General features: G+C 39.1%; 1 protein-coding gene across 1 annotated transcript in view; it reads right to left on the bottom strand.

The window, feature by feature from the left end:
- The window catches only part of LOC308361700 (calcium-activated potassium channel subunit alpha-1a-like), a gene marked incomplete at both ends in the record, with an annotated part of 92,318 nt that overhangs the window by 18,661 nt on the left and 48,782 nt on the right, over positions 1 to 24,875 (bottom strand). Inside the window, 14 exons of the mRNA XM_080834125.1 lie at positions 2,518 to 2,688; positions 4,820 to 4,896; positions 5,030 to 5,116; positions 5,365 to 5,433; positions 5,573 to 5,682; positions 6,004 to 6,159; positions 6,431 to 6,500; positions 6,752 to 6,834; positions 7,015 to 7,120; positions 7,218 to 7,328; positions 18,815 to 18,906; positions 21,012 to 21,182; positions 21,625 to 21,700; positions 22,763 to 22,838. Of these exons, the coding sequence (XP_080690251.1) occupies positions 2,518 to 2,688; positions 4,820 to 4,896; positions 5,030 to 5,116; positions 5,365 to 5,433; positions 5,573 to 5,682; positions 6,004 to 6,159; positions 6,431 to 6,500; positions 6,752 to 6,834; positions 7,015 to 7,120; positions 7,218 to 7,328; positions 18,815 to 18,906; positions 21,012 to 21,182; positions 21,625 to 21,700; positions 22,763 to 22,838 (1,455 nt within the window). The remainder of the gene's footprint in view (positions 1 to 2,517; positions 2,689 to 4,819; positions 4,897 to 5,029; positions 5,117 to 5,364; positions 5,434 to 5,572; positions 5,683 to 6,003; positions 6,160 to 6,430; positions 6,501 to 6,751; positions 6,835 to 7,014; positions 7,121 to 7,217; positions 7,329 to 18,814; positions 18,907 to 21,011; positions 21,183 to 21,624; positions 21,701 to 22,762; positions 22,839 to 24,875) is intronic.

Genomic DNA, 24,875 nt, shown 5'->3' on the forward strand with positions numbered 1-24,875 from the left:
GGCGAACATCCTTTGTGGTCTTGTTTAGCATAAATATTAGAGTAACAGTTCACAGTACAGCGTAGCATGAGATAGACACTGATGTGCCACTGGTGACACGCACCTCCTCTAGCTCGTCTTCACGCGGCTCCTGCACTGGGCAAGTAGCGCCACCTGCTGGCAAACAACCAGCCAGCTTCTTCAGACACTGAATATCATTTCTATGTAACTGGCTATCAGACACTGCTTATCATTTCTCTATATATGTGTGACACTGTACATTCTTTTTCTATATAAAGATATCAAGCTGGCTTAATCTGGCTTTGGAGGCACCACACATACACATTCATATCATGATAAACACCTTGTGGGCCTTTTGAGAGGGATTTACAGATGAAAAACTAGCTATCTGGGGAACAAGATCTTCACCCGTAGTCGCAAGCAAACAGAGTCATAGAGGAGGGTAGGTGAACAAGGCAAGGGAGGAAAGGAGTATGGAGGATGGTGGAAAGTAGAGAAGTGTACAGGGAAGGGTGGTTAGGAAAAAAAAGTAAAGTAAAACAAACTTACTTGATTTGATATATCCGTTATAGTTACTTTTAGCTGAGAAAAGTGCAGAGACAATGTGAGGTTAGAAAGGCTGCAGTGACAATTACATGAAAGATTACAGTCTTAATATTTCAAACAGCAGAGTGTGATGAAGAGGGAGAAAAGCATTTGGATCTCGGCAGTGGAGATTCCCTTTAAGGCACGTTTGAAGAGACAGTGCCTGTAAAGGATAGAGTCATTTATGATCATGGGCAAAAACAATGGAACACAAAAATCTTTCGTTTATGGTTACTCAAAGGATGATTTTGAAAGGATGAGAGGATGGGTTTGATTGAGCGATAAACTACAACAAAGCCACAATTTGTACCAAACCACCGTGGTATTATTATGACGACTGACAAACCGTAGAAGCAGTGTTTTCCCCTAACTGAAAATAAACGAGGTACTAGATTTCATATTTAGAGTTAATTAAACATTATTCACTATTCCTATGATACCACACGATATTTGGCACAACAGAGCCCATTTTCACTTTTCACAGACATAATGAATAGGACCATGTATGTTTAATTTCAGCTATATCATCAGCATATGTGCTGTTCATGGCCTTTATTCATCTCTGCTCAGCCAAATATCCTTTTAATGGAGGGGAAATCAGGGCAAAATAGATGGTGTGGACAGAGCTTTAAGACTGAGCCAAGGCAGAGAATGAAAAAAACCCATGTTTCATAGCCAGAGTGAGCTCCAAAGACACCAATCTCAGGGAGCAGGTTAAATAAATAAATAAAAACATCCATACATTTGTGCCCTAGGCTACTGACAGAGCCCTACAACATGAACACGGGAGCTGGCATCTGTCGCCAGGAATTTGCTACTGCGAGGAAGAGGGTGAAGGAACTCTCATGAGAGTCTTAACCCTCGCCCCCCTCCCCCCCAAGCAAGGGGGTAGTGGGTACTGGAGAGGTGAGGGCTTCCTGGTGGTACGAATCTGTCGCACAGTGTTTCGTGACAAACCACCACTGGCTGTGGCAGCCCGAGGAAGAAAAAAAGAAGAAGAAAAAAGAAAACATAATTTTCACGTCAGACTACATAAGCGTTTGCTCTCGATGAAGATCGCTGAGGATAGGTAGTGCTACTCTTCTGTGCCAGACACTGACCACATTTGTACAGTCCTGGAACTCAAGGGAACAGGACATTATGGACTAAGATGGCCCCAAAACTGGGTGCTGCCAACTTCTAAGTGGTTGACCCGGGGTTTGACTCCTGTCACTGCAGAATGCCTATGCAAGTCGCTAAATAACGGTCCACCATAACCTTCCTATCACATTGTTATTATCTTCAGTGTGCCATGACCTAAAACCATGAGGTGAATGACACATAGACCTTAGGTACTTTTGTGCTTGTGATCACAGTTGAGTAAGGCCTTCCATGGGAAATTGTGATGTTGGGATTTATTAAGATGGATTGAATGGCTATAAACTGTCACCAACTGTATGCCTTGGACAGACCATATAAAAAGCCTCTGAACAAATTAAATCTAATGAAATGTGTGAACTGTAAAGTAATTCATGAAAATGGCTGTAATGGAGTATGTAGTATTGTTTGGACCATGCACATGTACATACACACATATATATATATATATCATGACATGACATAAATTGTTCAGAAGCCATATGTATTACATACAGGAAGTCTGAAGCCAGAGCGCAAAACATCAAGTACACAGTCTACACCGCCACAGCATGCAACAAACATCTGACCAGCACGTTGCCAAAAGCAGAAAACCTGACAGAACAAAACCTCACCAAAGAACAATAATCACAATGGAATCTGGAGTTAATCCCCACCAACAATTTTGATTCAAAGCGATTCAGAGACACAGATGACGACTACGACGACGGCGACGGTGGCGGCTCGCACAGACAGGTAGACGCCAATCACTAGACATTCAACAGCACTGTGTTTTGCATGATGCCGAGAACTTACAGGAGCGCAAAGTAGGCTTGCAATCATTAACAGATATGGGGGAGAGTGCGTAGCCTTGTCGGAGGGAGTCCATGTTACTACGCACACTGCCTGACATGCACGAGCAGTCATGCTCAGAACGGCCGCAATCAAAACATGCCAGTTTCATTCTCTTGTAGACGGACATCTTGGCTACAGTAATGTTTGGGGTGAGAGGAGAGGAAAAGCAGCAGGTTAATGGTGGTTAATGGTGAAGACATTCTGCATCCCAGCAGGAGGGTCTTTCTTTTCAAAGGGTCCAAATATGGACCTTTGAGGAACTCCATATCTAAACTCGATATCTATATGGAGACTGGATAATGCTTCACTTTTAGCGACTGTATCAGATGTATGAGGACAAGGTTGTATATGGGCAATGACGTGGGAGGAGAGTCAGGTCAGGCTAGAAATGCTATCTGAGGTCCAGTTTTATTCATGAATATTCATAGAGACTGAATTCAATTGAGTGGAATGACCACCTAACAACACCTTGTACACTATACCCTTGTCCTCATCTGTCTAATCACCAAATATGTTGAACATATTTGCAGTTACTCTCTTGAACAAGCGCAATATTGCAGTGAAAGAAACCTTCAGCACATAAGCACCGGCACATAAAACCATGCATTGTTACTTTACGCGCAATAGATTATTTAATCAGTGAAATCACAGCAGCTAAGCTGTCCTCTGAGGCTTATGTCAACTCTTCGGGGTCAAGGGTGAAGATTAAAAATGGTGATGCATGGAACACAACGTTAGACAGGAAAAGCTTTTAGCAGCACAGCTCTGTTAGACAGAACACTGAAGTCACTTAGCGCTTCTTTCATTAGCACGTCACAGCAAGCTGGACTGCATGCTTAAGTATAACATGCAACATGTGGTTTACAAACATGGCAGCCCGACGTTTGATATGACATACAGTAGCCTTGTCCATGCAATCTGGTATTCAAATGCTAGACGGAATGTGAAGGGAGGTGGTTGAGGAATCCACTGTTGTGCTTGATTTAATAAGGCTTTGGGATGACATCTTGTGGTACATTTGGGTACAACAACTCCTTCCAAAGATTTATTTTTACCTTCTAAAATACATATTCCTATGTATTAAAGTAAAGGTTACAAGGCTTAAATAGCAAGCCATGGTGTTTATTTCTTGTTTTACTCTGCTTTATCTAATGTTTTGCAAGTCACTTTGGGCAAAAGTGAATAACTGTAATTATTAATCAGATATTTGGTATCGGAAATCAAAAATCTACAATGTTTACTTTTTAAAGTGGAGCTATTGTGAAGATGACTGTGCTATCTCCTTGGGTTCATTCTCAGTTCTTGTGAAATCTTTAAGGTAAAATAGTTCCAAAATGTTACTTTAAAACTAGATCATTTTTACACAAAACTTTCCTTTGTGTAGATACTTAAACAACAATGATATGCACAAGGGATGCAATACTCACGTTTACACATGCAACATCAACAAGTATACATTTCTTTTTTTCACAGTTTTAAGGTGACTGTCCTTGTCAAGCATAAAATTAGGCACTTTTACTCACAATATATCACTATCACAGAGTGGTTAAAAGACCATTTTCCGATGCAGCAAAAAATAAAAAATAAAGAAAAGGGTGAAAGAAAAAGTGATTTGAAGTGAAAAAAAAAAAGGTTAGGGAAAAAAAGTAATATCCTTTTATTCCTGTTTTGGGGTAACTGAACAACATAAACCTTAGAACAAAACAACTACAGAATAATCCTGATATTATATATGCAATATATTCCTGCTGAAAGACTGTGAATTACATATTGTAAGATGCTCAGACACTGATTCCATATTCTTTGTACAAGTTAACTATGGCCTTTGAGAGGCTGCTCTGAAGTTGCTAAGGCACAACCAACACTATTACTCTATGAGGAAGAGACTTGTTGACATGTTCTGGGTATTTCAATCAATGATATTGTAAAATGTCATATAGATGACTGGAGAAATCCCAGGGTGATGTATATCTGCCATGCCCACATGGATAAATTACAACATCAACATCTTATCCATGGTTGGTACATTTTAAGAATTGGAGAATTATTTAAGAATGCTGGATGGAGCACAAATCTACATTATGTTCCTGTTTCACACTCACAAGGAAGAAATGCATTTAGGGTCATTGCCTTTAAATATATACCATCAAAGGAGGAAAACAAAAATAAGGCAAAAGTAAAAACAAAACAATGGCTTTAAGAAGGCACTTGTAATGAGCAGAGGCCACAGAGGATTAGAGAGAAGATGATAATGAGCACTTACTTCTTTTGCATCCACACTTTTTGATCCTTTTTGCATCTGTGATGTCGTCATGGCAAGCCTTGCAGTAATAAAGAGCCCTAACATGCAAATGAGAACAGCAAACTGGGTGAAAACATGTGTCATCAACCAAGTGGAAAAGGGAAAACCAAAGCCTTCAGTTAAGTATTGTGTTAGTGTTATGTACGTGGTCATGTCAGAATGGAACAGCACCTCTTGACTTCTTTAGCATCACTGGCTATGAAGAAGCCCAAGGTTCCCTCCTGCATCTTAACGTGGTTCCCAGGGTTGATGAGTGTACTGAAGGCACAGGACAGTTTAATAGTACCTATCTTTTGTTAACAATAGTCAGCCGTATCAAGAATAGCATGACAAAAGCTATACCGCTTTGGTCATTGGTGTGTGCTTTTGTTCACAAAACAAACAACATATCAAAATAAATAATCTAGTGATAAAATATAAGATAAGGTATAAACAAACACAATTTTCACATCAAGATGTTGCTATGTAATGAACTATGCTATGAAATGTTCCTAATTGAGCCTCACCTGCTTTCTCGTATATCTGACTTATACTCTATGGCTATTAACAGTAGCTTCAGCTTTACATAGACCAACCTGGGGAAAAACAAACAAACAAACAAACAAACAAACAAACATTACCACACATTATTACATCATCACCCAATATGAAAACAAGGGTGCGCTTGTATTTGTTCAGTTATGTGATGAGAGCCAAATTAAAGTGTGTACTTACTCACAAATCTCAGGAAAGGACATGCCCACAAAGGCACTAGAAAGGTACTCTGTATACATCTCATTGGCCACACCCTCCAAGTAATACTTCTGCCATGTGTCCTCTTCGATCTATCACGTCAATGAATACACCACAAATCACCCTCCCAGTCAGTAACAATCAAACATCCATCTGCTCCTCTCGCAGCCAGACATAGGCCAGTCATTATTAATCAAACACCTATACTTTCATAGCCACATATGGGATTAACAATTGCTTTATAGTTTCTAGAGAACATCCAAGGATGAAGGTCGTTCACCAAGCAAGGGTGCCAATGGGTTTCACAGATCTTTTGGCAAAGGGCGTGATGCTTAATGGATTGAGCCTCACTAAAGCGTTTAGCAGCATAAATAACAATCCAGGGAGCCCAGAAGAGTGATGGCTTTCAATACCTTGATGTACGACCTCATAGAGAAGAGGTTGGCCAGCATGGTGGACAGGCCCTGCGCCAGACAGCTCTGGGCGATGAAGCCGAGCTTCAGCTCAGCGAGGCAGATCGCGTCATCGCCCTCCTTCCAGTTCCAGCTCGGGATGTTCAGAAGATGGGCCTGGAAGGGGGGTGGGGGAAGGAAGAGTGAATACAATGAAGAGGAAGAGGAGGAAGAGGAAGACAAATACAACAAGAGGGAAGACAAGGGCGAAAGTGAAGAAGACGAGGAAGAGAAGATGAAGAGAAATAACAACAACAATAACAGTAAACAAAAATTACAAGTCATTCTAACCCACATTCTCACACACTGACTGACAGGCAGCCCATTAACATTGATCCTTACATAGATCCTTAAAACAAAAAAAACTAAAAAAAGGTGTGGTCCATACCTTATTGTGGTACTGCAGCATCTGCGTGATGATGCGAATCTTTGGGTGGTAGTTCTTGATGGATATCACTCTGAATAGTAATTTGGCAAATGACAATGAAACACACTTCGGTTAATTTTCATGTGTATTTATTCAGCTGCATCTCAACAGCTTCTTAAAGTAATGAATATCCAAACTAATATGCTAGACTTTGTAATTGTCCTTGATTAAGCCAACAACAGGAAAGAATAGGTCAATCAGATTAGTGATGTAGCGGAAGGGTTAACGGCTAATGGGCCTGATTTCATTATTTCCTCCACCCTTCTGTTGTGCTTTTCTCACCTCATTATGTTGGATGCATCTTCCGCATCAGGGTCTGCACAGTATTTGTTAGCTAGGATCAAACAGGCATCTGCAGATTCGATCTGAACATGGAAAATATCAGAATCAGAAGAATAGACACCCAGGGTGTACTCATCTTTGCTGTCTGGAGATATCTGGTGTATTGTATTAATTGTATTAATAATAATAATTTACTATTCTGCAAGTGCATATGCACAAGAACACAAAATAACAAAACCAGAAGAAAAGAAAAAAAGATTCACCTTCACCCTAGCAAGATCATGAGGATTGAGGACAGACCCTTGGTAGAATTCCACCTGGGTGAAATGGCGCTTGAACAAGGCTTCCAGCTCAAGATTAGGGGAAATACTGCAGCAGAGAATGAGTGGAGCATCAGTGAGTGTTTTTTTTTTCTTTTCAGATCGGCCAAATTATTTCTTTTTTAAAGGACCAAAAAGTCACTTACTTATGGAGAAAAACAATTTCTACATTGACATCATCCCTGTCCTTGTGAAGGAAGTCTTTAAGGAAGTTGGACACACTTTCAAGCGTTATATGACCACACACCACGATGTGCCTGTAAGGCAAAGGGTTTATGAAGAACCATTAGAGGAGACGTTTTACAGTTGTCTGGCTTGCCTTGGCTTACAGCTAGAAGCCGCCAATCTGCATCAAATCCAGCTTTCAACTACACTGTCATTTCCTTGGGCCATGCAACCACAGTTTTACAGCAAACATTAAATAATTCTCCATGTGAATGAACCAACAAGGTCCCTAAAGAAAAAAAAAAGAAAAACAGTTAATTTTCGACAAATACTATATGAGACTCTCCGTGTAAAGGGATCTCTACAGACATAAAGTGTACAACTTTCAAAACATATACTTATGATGAAATGTTTAACAGTGTTATTAAGGTCCACTCGTCCAGCTTTGTCCTGTTGTATAGAAGTTGTTAAATAAAAGCCAAAGGCCCAAGCAAAAGCATTTGAAGTGAATGAAAGTCCACCTACTCCTGTGTTGAAATATCTAACGGATGTGTTGGGGCCACATGAACCCTTAAGTAGCGATAAAGAGTGTGATTGCGAGCATCAAAGTTGTACCCACAAATCTACTAGCCTTCCCATACCACATATAAAGAATAGATATTTTGTCCAATGGATAAGAGATGCTATCTGTGACATAAGATATACAACACAACTGGGGTACAACTGGAGTACTGGCGATCACAAAGCCGGTGATAAATGTCAGGAACCATGTTTCATTAAGGTTGAATACGTGTAATGTACTTTTTAGAACACCGTATTCCATCAGCGCTTTTGAGAGTGCCTTGACTTTTGAAAAATAAGTCAGGGTGGGGTTTGGTAACTTTTTAAACAGCCCTTTCCCCCTCATCAAGGGTCTATACACCTGTCCAGAATTAATTAAATGTCATTAAATCCTGTCGATAGATGGCCATTGCCAAGCCCTAATGTCCAAATGACCGTGTTTGTAATTTTGGCCAGGTCCTCTGTCATTTTGGCAACGGGTGCATAGGGTGAAAACAAAGATTGATGATATTTTGAAGAAAAATGATGGCGGCTTATTTTGTGGATTGAAAGCAGGCATTATGGTGCCAAGACATCAGCGATAACTGTTCAAATCTGTTTTGTTTGGTTGGGTAGTTTTATGAAAGATTTATTGAAGGTAGAAAGAACTGTTAAGGACACAGTACATGTGGCCCCAGGAAACCAGGCAGGATTTCCTCCTTCACTTGGCCCAGTCCATCAGATAAAACATGAGACTGGCCAGTGATGTGCTTGTCCATGATGTGCTCCAATCTCATTTGATCTAAGGCTGTTGGATCTCGTCTTTTTGCAAATATTCAAATTATGAGGCTTTGCCGTATTTTACAGTGATGACACAAGGTGGATAGGAACACAAGATTTAGTTCTTCTGGTGCTGGACCACATGGGCGAGTTATGTGCGCAGGAGATGTTGTGATGTGCTGTAGGTTTCAGCCTGGTCAGTCTACCTCTCACAAATCAGGCCCATGAATGTAACCCAGCTTTACCAGTGTGAAATGCTCTCTTTGGTACTACATTTGCAGTTTACAAAATGAAAGATAATGTACAGCCTTGTAGAACCTGATAATGTAATAATTTCCTGATAACATAATAACCCTGATAATGTAATAAAAAATCCCTCATAAGTCCCTAAAAGATGTAATAAAACCTGATAATGTAATAATATCCCAATAATGTAATAAAGTGCATTTCCCAATAATGTAACAATCGCCATACCAATAATGTAATAAAATGTTACATTAATTGGAAGTTATTACATTATCAGGTTAGCCTCAATTTTGCAGAACCTGATAATGTAATAAATTCCTGATATTGTAAAAACTTTGGTCAGTGCTGAAATGTTGGGACACCAGTTATTCAGACCAAGTAGTGATGCTGTGTAGACAACCACCCACTATTGTTTTGCTCATATTTTGATCCCAATGGTATAGGCCAGGGGTCTTCAACAGGGGGTCCGCGGAGGTACTGCAGGGGGGTCATGAAATCTTTGGTTGATAAGATAATTTTTTTTAATATTAAAAAAAAAATAAAAAATAAAAAATTCAACCAATTTTTTTTCCCACAAATTTAAATGTCTTCCAAATCAGAATTGTATTTATTCCCTTTAAATTTACATTAACATAAATCCCACATATTGTAGCGAACGTATAAATTGATCGAGAAGACGTTATCTTTCAGTCCAATCGACACATTCAGCTACCCACAGGAGCTCTCTCAAGCTGGGCACCGGTTCACTCTCAGCACCTTTCATGCACAGGCACTAGCCAATCAGATCGCGTTTCTGCTCAAGTCTAAAGAGCGCGAAGGTCAAAAATAAAAGATGACGAACCAAACTCCATAGCTGGTCTTGTTTGTACCTATAAATTGTTAGTTTGACATTTGCTTAGATTTAAAAAAATAAAATAAAGAGAAATAGACACTGTACAAGGTCAAAAAAACGTTAATTGTAACTGAAAAATAAGTGAGGATTTGCGAGGTGTGTGAGCCTCCTAGCTAATGTTAGCAAGCTACTACCTACAATCTTAACAACTTGCTAGCGGTGTGATTGGTTTGTTGACCTGTCAATCTCACTATAACATCTACGTTGTCAACACAACTCCATGCGCCAGACTCCTCCTCCGTCATCCGTTGGATCGTGTCAGTCAGGAGTAATTGAAAAGAAGATACATCTCCTTAATGTGGGAGGATGTGTGCCATCGACACAATAACAGGGTAGCTATGTTTATTTGGCACTAGGCCCAGTATATTATAAAGAAAATTGTATGCAATTTATATAGTAGGGGGTCCCTGCTCATCTCGCCATCAGTTTGGGGGTCCCTGGCCTGAAAAACGTTGAAGACCCCTGTAGTAGGGGGTCCCTGCTCATCTCGCCATCAGTTTGGGGGTCCCTGGCCTGAAAAACGTTGAAGACCCCTGGTATAGGCCTTTAGCCTCGCAAGCCAAACCTGTACAGCAAGAAGCTGTACAAGGGTCTGGCACAACACGATTTTCAGTGTGGGCGGGATTAACGGTTGTCTGTTAAGTTGCCTCTGCAAGCAATGCCACGCAATAGGAATGGCGTTACAACCAATCCGAGTGACTGACAAATGACAAAAGACGATTTGATTGGCCTGGTACAGTGTAATTTTTAAGGGACATTGCCACACAAAATCAAAAGAGAATTTTATATAAATCAAATAGCGAAATGTCAGCTATTGATGATCAATGAGGACTTAGAAACTCAATGTTCTATGTGCCCATTAGCTGCCAGTCTATATATAACATACCAAAATGTTCTTATTTTTTCTCTATTAGTTGATTATCACTGAATATCCCTTTCACCATTGTAAAAATTGGGCATTCGCAATCATATAAAATATATACTGTATCTGCTAATAGTGAAGCAGCAGGTCTCTGGACAGCTTCACTGTTTGGACCTCTGAAACTGGAGACCTGATGCTACAGCACCAACCAAAGTTATTACAATATCAGGTAATTAGTACATTATCAGGTTCTGCAAAATGATTGGGAAATGCACTTTATTACATTGTTGGGGTATTATTACATTATCAGGTTTTATTACATGTTTTAGGGACTTATGAAGGAATTTGTATTACATTATCGGGAGTTATTACATTATCGGGAAATTATTACATTATCAGGTTCTACAAGCCTACCCATGTCTTGAAGATTGATTGTGTTCCTGAACTGGAATTTATGTATTGTTCAGTGTGACATTTGAACTTTACATTCAGACATTCAGCAGTGTTTGCCTCAGTTATTGATACAGGACATTAGGGGTGGGAATCTCTTGGCACCTCACAATTCGATTTGATTACAATTTCAGAGGTCAACGATTCAATTCTAAAACGATTATCGATTCTGAACCAATTATTGAATATGTGGCTTTATCGATTATCAATTCTAAACCGATAAAACGATTATCGATGCATCTCGATTTTTAAAACATTTGAGTTTGCTACTCAGTCTCAAATAACTTCCTACTGTGTGTCAAGAAAATCAGCAGATGAATTACCTTCTCTATTTTTTTATAAGAATTTTTGGTAACACTTTCTATGAAGCCCAGCGTTATAAGGCCCTATAAGGACATTATAAGGGCCTTAATAATGACTTATAGCGATTGCTACAATGACTTATAGCTACTTTATAACTACGTATAATGTCTTCATGATGACCCATAATCACCTTTATGATACATTAAATCAGTTCATTATGAATGGTTATAATTAAAGACGGAATAATGCATTATAAATATGTGACTGTCGGGTAACACTTGCTATGAAGCCTGCCTTTATAAGGTCCTATAAGGACATTAATGATGACGTTTAAAAGTAGCTATAAGTCATTGTAGCACTCTTTATAACTATGTTTAGCATCTCCACAATGACTCATATCCACTGCTCTGAAACATTATGTCAGTTAATTATAAATGGTTATAATCTAAGATAAAATGATGCATTATAAATATGTGATCATAGGTTTGTGTGGGTAATCATGAATCCTATGAAGCCTGCATATATGAAGCACTATAAGAACATTCATAATACCTTTAAAAACTAGTTAAGTCATTGTGGCACTCATTATAACTATGTATATACAGTACTGTGCAAAAGTTTTAGGCAGGTGTGAAAAAATGCAGTAAACTAAGAATGCTTTCAAAAATGGAAGTGTTAACAGTTTATTTTCATCAATTCTTCATAAATTAACAAAATGCAGTGAAGGAACAGAAGAAAATTCTAAATGAAATCAATATTTGGTGTGACCACCCTTTGCCTTCAAAATAGCATCAATTCTTCCAGATACACTTGCGCACAGTTTTTGAAGGAACTCGGCTGGTAAATTGTTCCAAACATCTTGGAGAACTAACCACAGATCTTCTGTGGATGTAGGCTTCCTAAAATTCTTCTGTCTCTTCATATAAACCCAGACAGACTCGATGATGTAGAGATCAGGGCTCTGTGGGGGTCATACCATCACTTGCAGGACTTTCTGTTCTTCTTTAAGCTGAAGATAGTTGTTAATGACATTGGCTGTATGTTTGGGGTTATGTTCCTGCTGCAGAATACATTTGGTGCCAATCATACGCCTCCCTGATGGTATTGCATGATGGATTAGTATCTGCCTGTATTTCTCAGCATTGAGGACACCATTCATCCTGACCAAATCTCCAACTCCACTTGCAGAAATGCAGCCCCAAACTGGAAAGGAACCTCTACCATGCTTCACTGTTGCATGCAGACTCTCATTATTGCACCTCTCTCAAGCCCTTCGGCGAACAAACTGCCTTCTTCTACAGCCAAATATTCCTAATTTTGACTCATCAGTCCAGAGCACCTTCTGCCATGTTTCTGCACCCCAGTTTCTATGTTTTCGTGCTTAGTTCAGTCACTTGGCCTTGTTTCCTTGTCGGGGTAGAGCTTTTTGGCTGCAACTCTTCCATGAAGACCACTTCTGGCCAGACTTCCCAGGACAGTAAATGTCTGTACCTGGGTACCACTGGTTTCTGCCAGTTCTGAGCTGATGCCACTGCTTGAAATCTTCCGATTTCGAAGGTAAATAAGCTTGATGTGTTTTTCATCAGCTGCATTAAGTTTCCTTGGCTGACCACTGCGTCTACGATCCTCAACGTCTTCTTCAAAAGAGCTTGAACTGCACATTTTGAAACCCCTGTCTGCTTTGAAATATTTGTCTGGGAGAGACCCTGCTGATGCAGTATAACTACGTTGTGTCTTGTTGCTGTGCTCAGTCTTACCATGTAAATGGATACAAAATAAACATTTATTGTTTACATTTTTCAAAGCATTCTTAGTTCATAGCATTTTTTCACACCGGCCTAAAACTTTTGCACAGTACTGTAGGTCTACACGGCACATCATAACCACCTTTGTGATATATTATGCATATTCATTAATGGTTATTAGTATGGTGACTAGGCTGCTATACAGAAATTTAATATTATAAACTTTTAGAAGATCCTATAAGTGGACTTTGTCAGCTTTAAGTAAAGTGACAAAAGGGTGGTGTTGTTATGAACAGATATGAGATTATATAAGTGTACTTTGTCAGCTTTAAGTAAAGTGACAAAAGAGTAATATAAGTAGTAAGATAAGGCATTATGAACTTGTTAATAGTGCTGACAGTAAATACAACAGGATACAGATGAAAACCCTTTTATTTAAATCAGCACTGGCTGAACATAGCCCAGAACATAGCAGTGGCGGTCCGTGCATTTCACGACTGGGCCTTCAGCGATGTCCTACCACTGATCTCAAAAAGAAACTTTTTGAGATCAGTGTGCCCTACACGATGTTAAACTGAGTGAATCCGCCTCCTAATACCATCATTATGACGCCATGGCTCTAGAACCATTATATTTATACAGAAAGGCAGTGAGTACCTTAACATAGTCGAGTACAACAGACTTTCCGGAGCATTTAAAATCAATACACCCGTATTAACAATACATTAAGAGTAGTATACTCTCAGTTATATGATCGCTTGCTGTCACAACTTAAAAATAAAAGGCGATTTTCAGGGATTAGTCTACAAAGTTTTATTAAGTCCACCGAAAGCTTTAACAAGTTTGTCCACTAAACATCGCATTGTCCCACCTGCAAAGCAGTTTCATTAAACTTCCCATCCTCACGATATCCAGTTTTTCTTGAAAGTTCCGTCTTGAAAATGGCGTTGTGATTGTATCAAAAACTGGAATTATCAAGTTGGTGTAAACTAGTTTATGAGTTGGTTAATGTAATTATATTTAGTCTTACCAATTGAAACAACTAAACTAGCATAAGCATGTACGTCGTTTTCGCATTAGCCAGCTAAACTGAGCACTGAAGCACTGCACCGGTCTGCCTCAGTATCCAATAAAAAGGACGTTTACGTGTCACGTTCAACGCGAGGAAAGAAATCTTCCGGGCCTTCTAGAAGGCCCAGTGTCGCCAACTCGAAATCCGATTGGTTGTCACAACTGTCTGTTTCAGTTCATTCAACTTAAATTAAATGAAACAGCCAGTTGTGATAACCAATCAGATGTACACGGGCCTTCAATGTGAATTATGAAGGCCTCAGGGAAGATTTCTGTTCTCGGGGAAGATTTCACGGAGCGTAGCAACACATGATAGCTGAAATATGATTGGATGAAAGCTCTAACATAAATTAACAACGCTGGAAGTTATGAAATGAAGATAATGGACTATAGGGAATAATTGAATACATATTTATGAAAAGAAAATATTAAAATTAAATGTATTTTATTACATTTATTTTCTGATGATGTTTAGGCCAGCAGAGAAGGCCTTGAAGGCCCTGACGGACCACCACTGGAACATAGCATTGTAAGGGTGTTAAAAAGGGTGTTAAAAAAAAAAAACAGCAAGCCTTCTGTAGACAACTTATTGATGTGACATACGGTATGACATTTTAATGGACGGCCATCAGGAGCAAGTCCCCATCAGTTTTCATCTTGCTTATTTTTTCTTGGATTTCTGGTGTCACAAGGGAACGGCACCTAGCAATATAATAATCTTATATCCCTTTTGCATAATATATCACAAAGGTGGTTATGATGTGCCGTGAAGACCTATATACATAGTTATAATGAGTGCCACAATGACTTATCTAGTTTTTAAAGGTATTATGAATGTTCTTATAGTGCTTCATATATGCAGGCTTCATAGGATTCATGATTACCCACACAAACCTATGATCATAACATATTTATAATGCATCATTTTATCTTAGATTATAACCATTTATAATTAACTGACATAACGTTTCAGAGCAGTGGATATGAGTCATTGTGGAGATGCTAAACATAGTTATAAAGAGTGCTACAATGACTTATAGCTACTTTTAAACGTCATCATTAATGTCCTTATAGGACCTTATAAAGGCAGGCTTCATAGCAAGTGTTACCCGACAGTCACATATTTATAATGCATTATTCCATCTTTAATTATAACCATTCATAATAAACTGATATAATGTATCATAAAGGTGATTATGAGTCATCATGAAGACATTATACGCAGTTATAAAGTAGCTATAAGTCATTGTAGCAATCGCTATAAGTCATTATTAAGGCCCTTATAATGTCCTTATAGGGCCTTATAACGCTGGGCTTCATAGAAAGTGTTACCGAATTTTTTTTTCCTTGTCACAATTATGACTTTCTATGAACAACGCAATAATCGATGCAGCTTGCATTTCAACACAAAACGGAAAAGAAAAAATTCTAATTTCAAATTTCAAATTAAAAAATGAACTTTTCTGAGTCGAGACAGAATCGTTCTAGAGAGAATCGAGAGGAATCGAGCTAACTACTCAGACCCAAAAATGTCCAGACAATCAAGTGGTTATTGAGGGTTGGTTAAGCCGAATGCACAACCCATGCTTATGACTGATAGGGATCTCTGACCACAACTAAGCTTTCTGAATCCTCAACACTGTCTTTATGAAACAATGGTTTCTTAGGATGGATTATGAAGCAGTCTATCCAATATCCAATCGAGTCAAAGGTTTAGCATGGACATCCTGTTAGCAAGCTTATTAATTAACTTCTTTCATTTGGTCATGGGCTTACAACAGGTTTAGATGGACGAGTGTGCACTTCCATTATGGATGTGTGAGCTTTATTACTTCCCAATACTCCACATCACGATGCATGTCAGACTAACAGCAACTTAATCATCAACTATCATAAACATTGACTTCACACTATCTTACATAGGTACCAATTCAAGGCATGGATAAATGGTAGACACACTGCACAGAGCATTTGGAAATCTAAAAATGGACCAATCATATGGCACATCACAAAACGGTCTTTGAAAGGTTGTTGCAGTCAATACGTATTGCCATCTTTAGTGATGTGGAATGTTGTTGAGGTAATCTCGCCTGAGCTTTTAATTGAAGGCATCGTATTGATTCTTGGAAAGCATAGCGCAAGCTAATTACATTTCCTCTGTCCAGGTCAAGTCACACCCCTACTAATTCAGCTGGGGCACTTCAAAAATGCAACATTATCTCATGTCAAATCCAAAAACATGCTAGAGCCCTGTGTATTTCAATCAACTTGAACTCACTAAAGTTGTTGAAATGAATAATGGTTGTTAATATGGTTTTATCAGACTTGTGTTACTACTGACTGACTAATTAGCTGACGTTCACGATATGACATTACATCGCTATCGGACCGAAGTTGAAACGGCGTTCCGAATTGTGCTTTGTGGCATGACTTGAGAAAGACTGCCCATTGTTATTCTATATTATCAGCACGGGTGTTTCCAGATAAAAGGGAGATGTTGCCTATAATCATACCTAAGTATGCAAATGTGGAGTTTTACATATGGACTTCTATGGCAAAACAGTTCAGGGCATGATGTGAAGATGGTGGTTTTCAGTAACACAGGGCAGAAATTTTGAGTTACACAGCTATGCTGTGATGTTAGTCACTTTTGCTAAAGACATCGGACTGATGACACTGATTTTGTGATAAATGAAAGGGATAACCACCAAAGTCAGACACACAGTGAGACATTACAATGCTAGACCTTCTGGACTCCTTTGTGTTGCCTTTAAAATACTCCCCATGGGTAAACAAGAGAAATGCAGACAGACACCATGCTAACCACATAACATGCACAAGTTGGCATGTCACAGGGAGAAAGAGAGATCCCTATCAGAAATCCATTACAATACAACAAGCATATCAGTATGAAAGGCTCTTTGGGGCATTGTAGGGAAGAGGTCAGATGGTAATCAATTCTCTCTAAATTGCAGTAGGCCTAATGGCAAAACTTAATCGCTTCACGCACAGGGGCTCTAAAGATTCAAAGGACCAGCCAAACTAAAGCAAATAATGACTTTTAGTGGTCATCATCATACCAAACAACTGGTTGGAACACTAAGGGCTTGTAAATTGTTTTAACAGCTGCCTTCCTCAGGCAGTCTCACTCCTTTTCCTGTATTACGTACTTAAGTGCCTTCCAGTCCTGTGCTCATGCAAAAACTGCTTCTTAATGTAATGGTTTCTTGAGCAGCTCTGAAGAAGATGTGATATCCAGTGTGACTATACTTACTGCCATAGGGTGAGGAGCCCATGATAATGTTTTACATCAGTCTTTGTCTCAGACATCACGTCACGTCACGGGACCTCATTACAGGGTCCTTCAGTGCCTCAACAAGCTTTTCATTGTGTATGTTTACACGGTGGTTGTGTGCTCTTATATGCTGAACTGCCAAGCTTGAATGAGACTTACAGTAAAGTAAACGTTCTCCCTGGCTACGAATACAACATGGATTCTATCTCTTCTGAATAGTGTACACCTTAATTGAAGTATGGAGGCTGGAAGTATGGCAGTACTGAACTTTGTGTTCACACCATATTATCTGCAGTACATAGACAAATGTTAACAAAAGGGTAGAAGTTGTGAATAGCCTTTGATTATATCGGCTCTAGCATTAAGCAAATGATTAGTGATGGCATCCTGATTGAACTAACTGTTGACATGAGGTTTGTGGAAATGACAAGCACGTTGTATGCGAGACATTCACAATCGATGGAATCTTCTCAATCGGAGGAGTTTGGAGTCTAAGGCATCCAGAATTTATTGTGTGGTTCTGACTGAAGATTTAGGCCAGGAATGAAGAAACAGCTGAGCAATCAAAATAAAAACTTAATGCTAAACCAAACCAAATTTAAATGCTTTGTATCCCTCTGAGTAAAGCAGTCTTTTCAGGTCTCGTGATTTTTGTCAGTAAAGATGATGAATGAGTATAAAATGTTTGGCTACTATATGATACCGAAACTAATCCATATAGTTGCCAAATTGCTCAGCGTTCAAAACAAAAAAAGTTTCAATCAATCAAATGTCGTGCCTTAAGCATACATGAAAATACATAATGTATACAGTACATGCAATGTACCAATTAGTTTGAACCATTAGAATCCCACCTATCTCCAACTATGACACAATCACTGGCAAAATGACATGCAAAATTGACGTAGCTGGTACCACAGAAAGCAGACATATAAATTCACAATGATTGCGACTGCCAACAAAAGCAACACACAAACACAAAAGCATGTTAACGTGAATTTCTTTAAAGTGATTGTAACGTGTCGTAACGTTGCTGTTTGCAATGACATGAAGCGTTCACATTCATGGCCAATATCTCCAGTCGCTGTGTGACTGTGATCCAGCTCGGCAGTCACTTGTGGTCACATACAGCCACTCCACACCTTACCAGAGAGACATTTCAAAAATAAATCTGTCAACTCTCTGGTCTCTCGCACTTACTTTCTGCCTCGAGTTGAGTTATAACTCCCTCCGTATTTCTTCCGATTTAGGATGAGTGCAGCGATTTCTGGCACGTAGCGCGCAAACATGGCCTACATGCGTGGGACAGAGAACAGACAAGACAATAGAAGCATGCGGGGGGAGGGAGCTTGACCAGTGATCCAGTCAGCACAGCCTCCCGTATATATACTTACTTTCGCCCATTAACCGCACTATAGGAACCACCATATTTCTTGCGGTTTCCTATTAACTCTATGATTTCAGGGACGTAGCTGGCAAACATGGCCTGAGGAGAAGAGGAGCAGACAGAAGAAGAGACTAAAAAATAGATAGGAGAAAGAGAAGACTAAAGGGCTATTCTTTTATTCTTTATTCATCTTTCATTTCTTTTTTTGTTTTTTGCATAATGGATATGTAGATATCCACAAGAAAAAAACTCTACAGTGTTTGTAGTCAGATAGATACTCAATTCTGTAGATGTTTTATGGAATTCAATGCAAAACATATTGCCAGAAGTTATGAGAATAGCATGCAGAATGTATGTTAAACAAGAGCATTCCACAAAAGAAATATAAGAAATGAAAATAGAAAAAGGCAGTTTGTTTTAGTGAGGGCAGACTGCCTGGGAGTTTACAGATATTTGCATTTGAGGAAAATAAATGCTGAGCAAAAACGGACACAGTTGACTTTATAACAGCCAAACTGCGATGGGAAGATATTTTTTAGAAGTTAACTAAAAAGTTATGAGAGGAGTAGAAACTCCAAAGAGCCATGTTTCGTCCAACAAACACGTGTGTCAAGTTGATTAGCATAGTACTACCTTGTCAACACATATAGGCCTATTCTCGAAGTGATCATAATAATTGATTCATTGGTTCTTCATCTTCTTTTATATGAGTTTTATTCTAAATGAGAAAAAAGCAAAAAATGGTCCATATTACCCCTATGCTTAGTGCTGACAGATTCAAACTGTTCTTTCCCACTAAATACTATTCAGAAGTGGTGATAATGGTAAAGTGCCTTCACCAGAAATTATGTATATATAAAACTATAATACTAACACTTGTTTGCATTTAAATTGCTAATATTAATTAATGTATTATATTCAGGCAAGACAGTCCCAATTCTAGAATGAAACTCATCAATCAAACCAGTTCAGTTTGACAAAAAGTAGGGTTGGGTTATGTATACAGTACATGTGACTCTGTGACTGGTTAACATGAGATCACCATGACTTTAGTGCCACAGGTCTCTGGTTAACATGAGATCACCACGCCTTTAGTGTCACAGCTCTCTGGTTAACATGAGATCACCACGCCTTTAGTGTCACAGCTCTCTGGTTAACATGAGATCACCATGACTTTAGTGTCACAGCTCTCTGGTTAACATGAGATCACCATGACTTTAGTGCCACAGGTCTCTGGTTAACATGAGATCACCACGCCTTTAGTGTCACAGCTCTCTGGTTAACATGTGATCACCATGACTTTAGTGCCACAGGTCTCTGGTTAACATGAGATCACCACGCCTTTAGTGTCACAGCTCTCTGGTTAACATGTGATCACCATGACTTTAGTGCCACAGGTCTCTGGTTAACATGAGATCACCATGACTTTAGTGCCACAGGTCTCTGCATGACTTGCTAGTTAGATACAAGAACAGCTTGCTATGTTTAATTTAGAATAGAATAGTAGAATAGTTGTAAATGTGTTGACAGCAGGCAGATCTATGTTTCATCAACCTTTCACTGGGTTTGTTGAAATTGGGAAAGGGAAGAGCAGGGTGGGGTGTCTTGAAACCGCATAGTGGACTTCTATGTAAACATTACACCTGGGCATACTTCATGATGTTTAAACATCACTAAAAAACTTTACATGTTTAACACTTTGGACTTGGTTTAAGTCTTATTCTTAGCAAAATGTGTGAAGTTTAGCAATGACCACTTCACTTGAATACTGGGCCATGATTCAGTTTGGGGAATATCATCTGCCACCAAACCTCTGTGATAGCAACTCATCTTTGATAGGGTGGTCTACAAAAAGCATGTCATGTGACTTAAATTCATAGCCTATTTCACCATGGCATGGTGCTGAGTTTGAATTAGTCATTTATTGTGAATCAGAGTATTTTTTTGAGATTCCTGACTCATGTCCAAGTGTTCAAGTCAAGTGTAAACTAAAGAGACAGCACAGCGACGCTGCTTGTCTTCACAGGAGAAGGTTGAATGTGGGGTGAGGGGGCAATCGTGTTTCCAGCTATTGGTCAAGTCAAACAGGGGCACCATGACCAATGGGCTTCTGGTAAGGCAGGTTGTATGCAGGGCAAAAAAAAGCAGGATGCATGACCAAAATAATAAAATAAAAAAATGGAGAGACACAAATCGTTTTTTACCAATCCGCCGAGGATGAAGAAGACCATGAAGAGCCGCCCGAGGGTGGTTTTTGCACAAACGTCCCCATATCCCACAGTGGACATGGTGACCATGAGTAAGTAGACACATTCCCAGTAGGAAAGGGATTGGGAATTTTGGAAATTTTCCCAAGGGTCCCCTGAGTTTTCCACCTAAAATGCATGTCAAAAAGTCTCAGTATCTCTATGGATAAACAAAAGGACAACTTTTTGACTGGTTTCACTTTCTAGAGTCTTCATTATGTAATCCTTTGAATAAAAACACACAGAGATCCTACATATTTCTAGCATGATTCCCAAATGTTACAACGGAATTAACTCTTCTTAAAATGAGTTATAGGGCAGGATTCAAAACCTCATGATTCTGTTGCTGAACAATAGAATTAAGTGTCCAACAGTTACTGTACTGCGGACACTTATCCATCCATCATTTTACTCATGCACGTGATTCTAGATGTGACTACTTCTTTGGACAGTTGGTTTGACCTGATGAGTTTCTGTACCATTTTGAGGGACTTACTGTTCAGATTTCGGCACTCACCAGCAGCAGTGAGTCAGTGGTGTGGTATGGCACGACAATACATGGTGAACTTACCAAGTGGATGAATCCAGCTGCAGTAAGCCATGTGCTTATGAAGATTGAGCACAAGTTCACAAGTTTTATGGAATTGCTATTGAAAACAAGAGCCAGGCAAAGCGTGTCAATCACACATTCCCAACTAGGGTTGGAAGCAGAATATCCCTCATTATTACATGGACACAACAAAAATAAAATGAAAAAGACAACCTATTTATTCATATATATTTTAAAAGTTTATGAACAACAGGGTATGCCCCAGAGTTTGAACATGCTGATTTTCAAACACTTTGCTACGACCTTCAAAGTTATTTTGGGACAAGGTTTAAGTATGGGATTTTAGATAGGATAAAGGATGACATTTTTTAATACTCTGACTTCACTAATCTATTGAAAGAGAGGTGATCGTGCTATGACAAAAAAAAAAATCTGAATTGCCCTGAATCACCCCATTATGCTATTAGCATGTTACGACCTTGCCTGCTAGTCAGTGAAGCAAAAGAACATATTTAGCTGTCCATTCAAATTGGTTAGACCACAATACATTTAAAAAAAAGACAAGTCTGGGAGGCATGATGTCCTGCCTGCATACTTCATATATTGGTGATATTTGGTGCTTTTGTGCCTTTGGCTATCTACTGACTTAGCCCCTACCTCCACGTGCGTTGATAGAAAGAGGAGATTATTCAGAAACATTCTGCCCTGCTATAAGCCTTTCCTGACATCTGTGCTAAAAGCTTTAACTCAAAGCACTGGGGGGACAGGGGAATTCTAGCTGTCTGTGCAGAGTTTTTTTCCTCTCTCTGTCTAGATCACAGAGCCACAACAACAATAAGATGACACATGCTCTTCTTTCTGCAAAAGTGGAAAATATATCAAGTAAAAGTTCTGACAATTGTACTTTGTTTGCTGTATTGGTGAAGTAGAGATTAAGTGTGTATTTTCTCATATTAGATCTTTTAACAGGGACAGACATATCAGCACATAAAAATTTGATTCGGCTTTCATGGTAATCAAAGACAGTACATCGACTTCAGCACTGTTCAAATAGACACACAGACGCACAAGAGACAGAACAGACACAACATCCCCATTTTGAACCTGACGTGATAAGAGCATGCACCAACCCAAAGGGACGAGAGAGTAAAGTACTTACCTAGTTTTTAAAATATTCAAAAACTGTAAAATTTCTGAGAACTGTATCAACCTTAAGGCTCTTAAAAACCTTAACCCTGCAAGAGGAAAAAAAAACACAAACACAGGTGGAACGTCAGGTCATAGTCATCTGGTCACAACATCTGCGCTAATCACAATCACAAAGCCAATCATGTACAAATAAGCAACACAAACATTTAGCCATTCCATAGCAAGACGAGCAGCCACCATACCTTTTAAGCCTTCATCCACTTTTAGCATAGCGTATGCTTTCATTATCTCAACTAACCAGTCGAGCCTCCAGAAAAGGCCCAAAGTATTGCAAAATGAAAAACAAAACAATGTTTTTTTTTTCAAAAACAACTCATGGAACAAGCAGATTACATTCTTTCACCGGTTGCATTCTGAGGTAATTGACAAAGCGACAGCATCTAGCCAGGTACATTTTTCATTCCAGGGCTGAGAGAGCCTAGCGGTTGGGGGATGAAAACTGGATTAAGACAGAGACAGGTGGGTGGTGAGGACTGATGGGTAAACAGCGCTGACGTAAAAATCGTTTTTTTGTTCCGTGTTCCAAAAACATGACAAAAGGCATGCAAGGCCTCAGATGGCTTTAAATACGATGCTGAATTCTCATGGGTGGGTTGGCACACCCCCTCAAAACACACAACACAAGACTTGTTGACAGATGTTTGTGTCCCGTTGGAAAAGAAAGGCATGTAACCTTCCTAACCTGGGGGTGTTTGAAAATTGTCTATGGACAACAAAAACCACCCTTTCAATTCAAAACACCCTTAACTCTATTTACATAATAAGCTGTGAACTAATATTTCCCTTATCCTTGGACACCCTAGTCTATATAAGCCATATAGATTTCATAACACATACTGACCAACACAGCTCCCCATAACTATTAGATACAGCTTTTAACATCTATGGTATATTAAAGCAGCAATAAGGAATTTTGTTCCAAAACTAGCAAGTAAACTACCTAAAAGCCATGCAAAAACCTTGCAAAAACCATCAACAGCCCAGTTGACACTGATAGAAGCTTGCCAACACACTAACTGGTGTCTTTTGGCAGTATAGCTGGCAATGTCATGCTGTGAAAGCTTTTCTTCCATTTTTTAAGTGTTAATGTCAGGAAACAGAACTACATAGTGCATATCCTGGATGGCTAGTGGGAAAGACACATGTCTTTCACATGACCATATGGTATCAAAATGAATTTGAAGATGGTACCAAAACTAGTTTCCTATAAAACCACACCTCAAAAAGTGTCAAATTGTTGCATAGTGTTACTTTAACTATTGCAATATAAGAGATAATATAATTATAAGCTGTTAAAATTCAATATGATAAAAGCAATGCAGCAGCTTCACTCAATAAAATTTCTCTAAATGTATAATTTAACACTACTCACTGTATTTTATTACATAGTCATAGTTTACAAATGCATTAACTGCATACTTGATCAAAACATCTACTAGCTTAATACCATTGCACCCTGCTCATCCAATGTAAGCACAGGGATATAAATGTATGTTAACGTAACATAAGGAGATATAGACACGTTACTGATGTGATTTCCATATTTCAGACCGTCTTCTCACAACATGGCATATGGTCCCTGTCACCATCACTTAGACTTTATTTGAACACACCGCATAAACACTTACACAGGCACACACATACACTGCTCATATTCAGAGGTGTATACGGGAAGTGTTTCTGTGGGAACTATTATGGTCTGCCTTGTTTTAGGCATATGATGCAGTTTTGAAGAGAGTAAATGATTCATTGTTTATTACCATCCCTTTAGCACAATAACTTGACACCATATAGAAATTATGATGTGTCACAAGTCACAACATACTCAAATTTCCATAGAACCCATCATTTTGAACTTTTAACAAATCGCAAGGGATGGATACAGCAGTGTTTACTCAACAAAGGGACAAAAGGCAAACAACTGTCATGGCAGCTTGTGCTAGAACGGCCACACGTAAGATGTCAGTGAAAACCAAACATGCTTTTACATGTCCAGCAATCCGGTGAAGATCTCGCCAATCACCAATGTAAAGCCAGATGGCTCCATGTCAAACAGCAACAAT

Source organism: Sprattus sprattus (assembly GCF_963457725.1).
Source record: "Sprattus sprattus genome assembly, chromosome: 3".
Classification (NCBI taxonomy): Eukaryota; Metazoa; Chordata; class Actinopteri; order Clupeiformes; family Clupeidae; genus Sprattus; species Sprattus sprattus.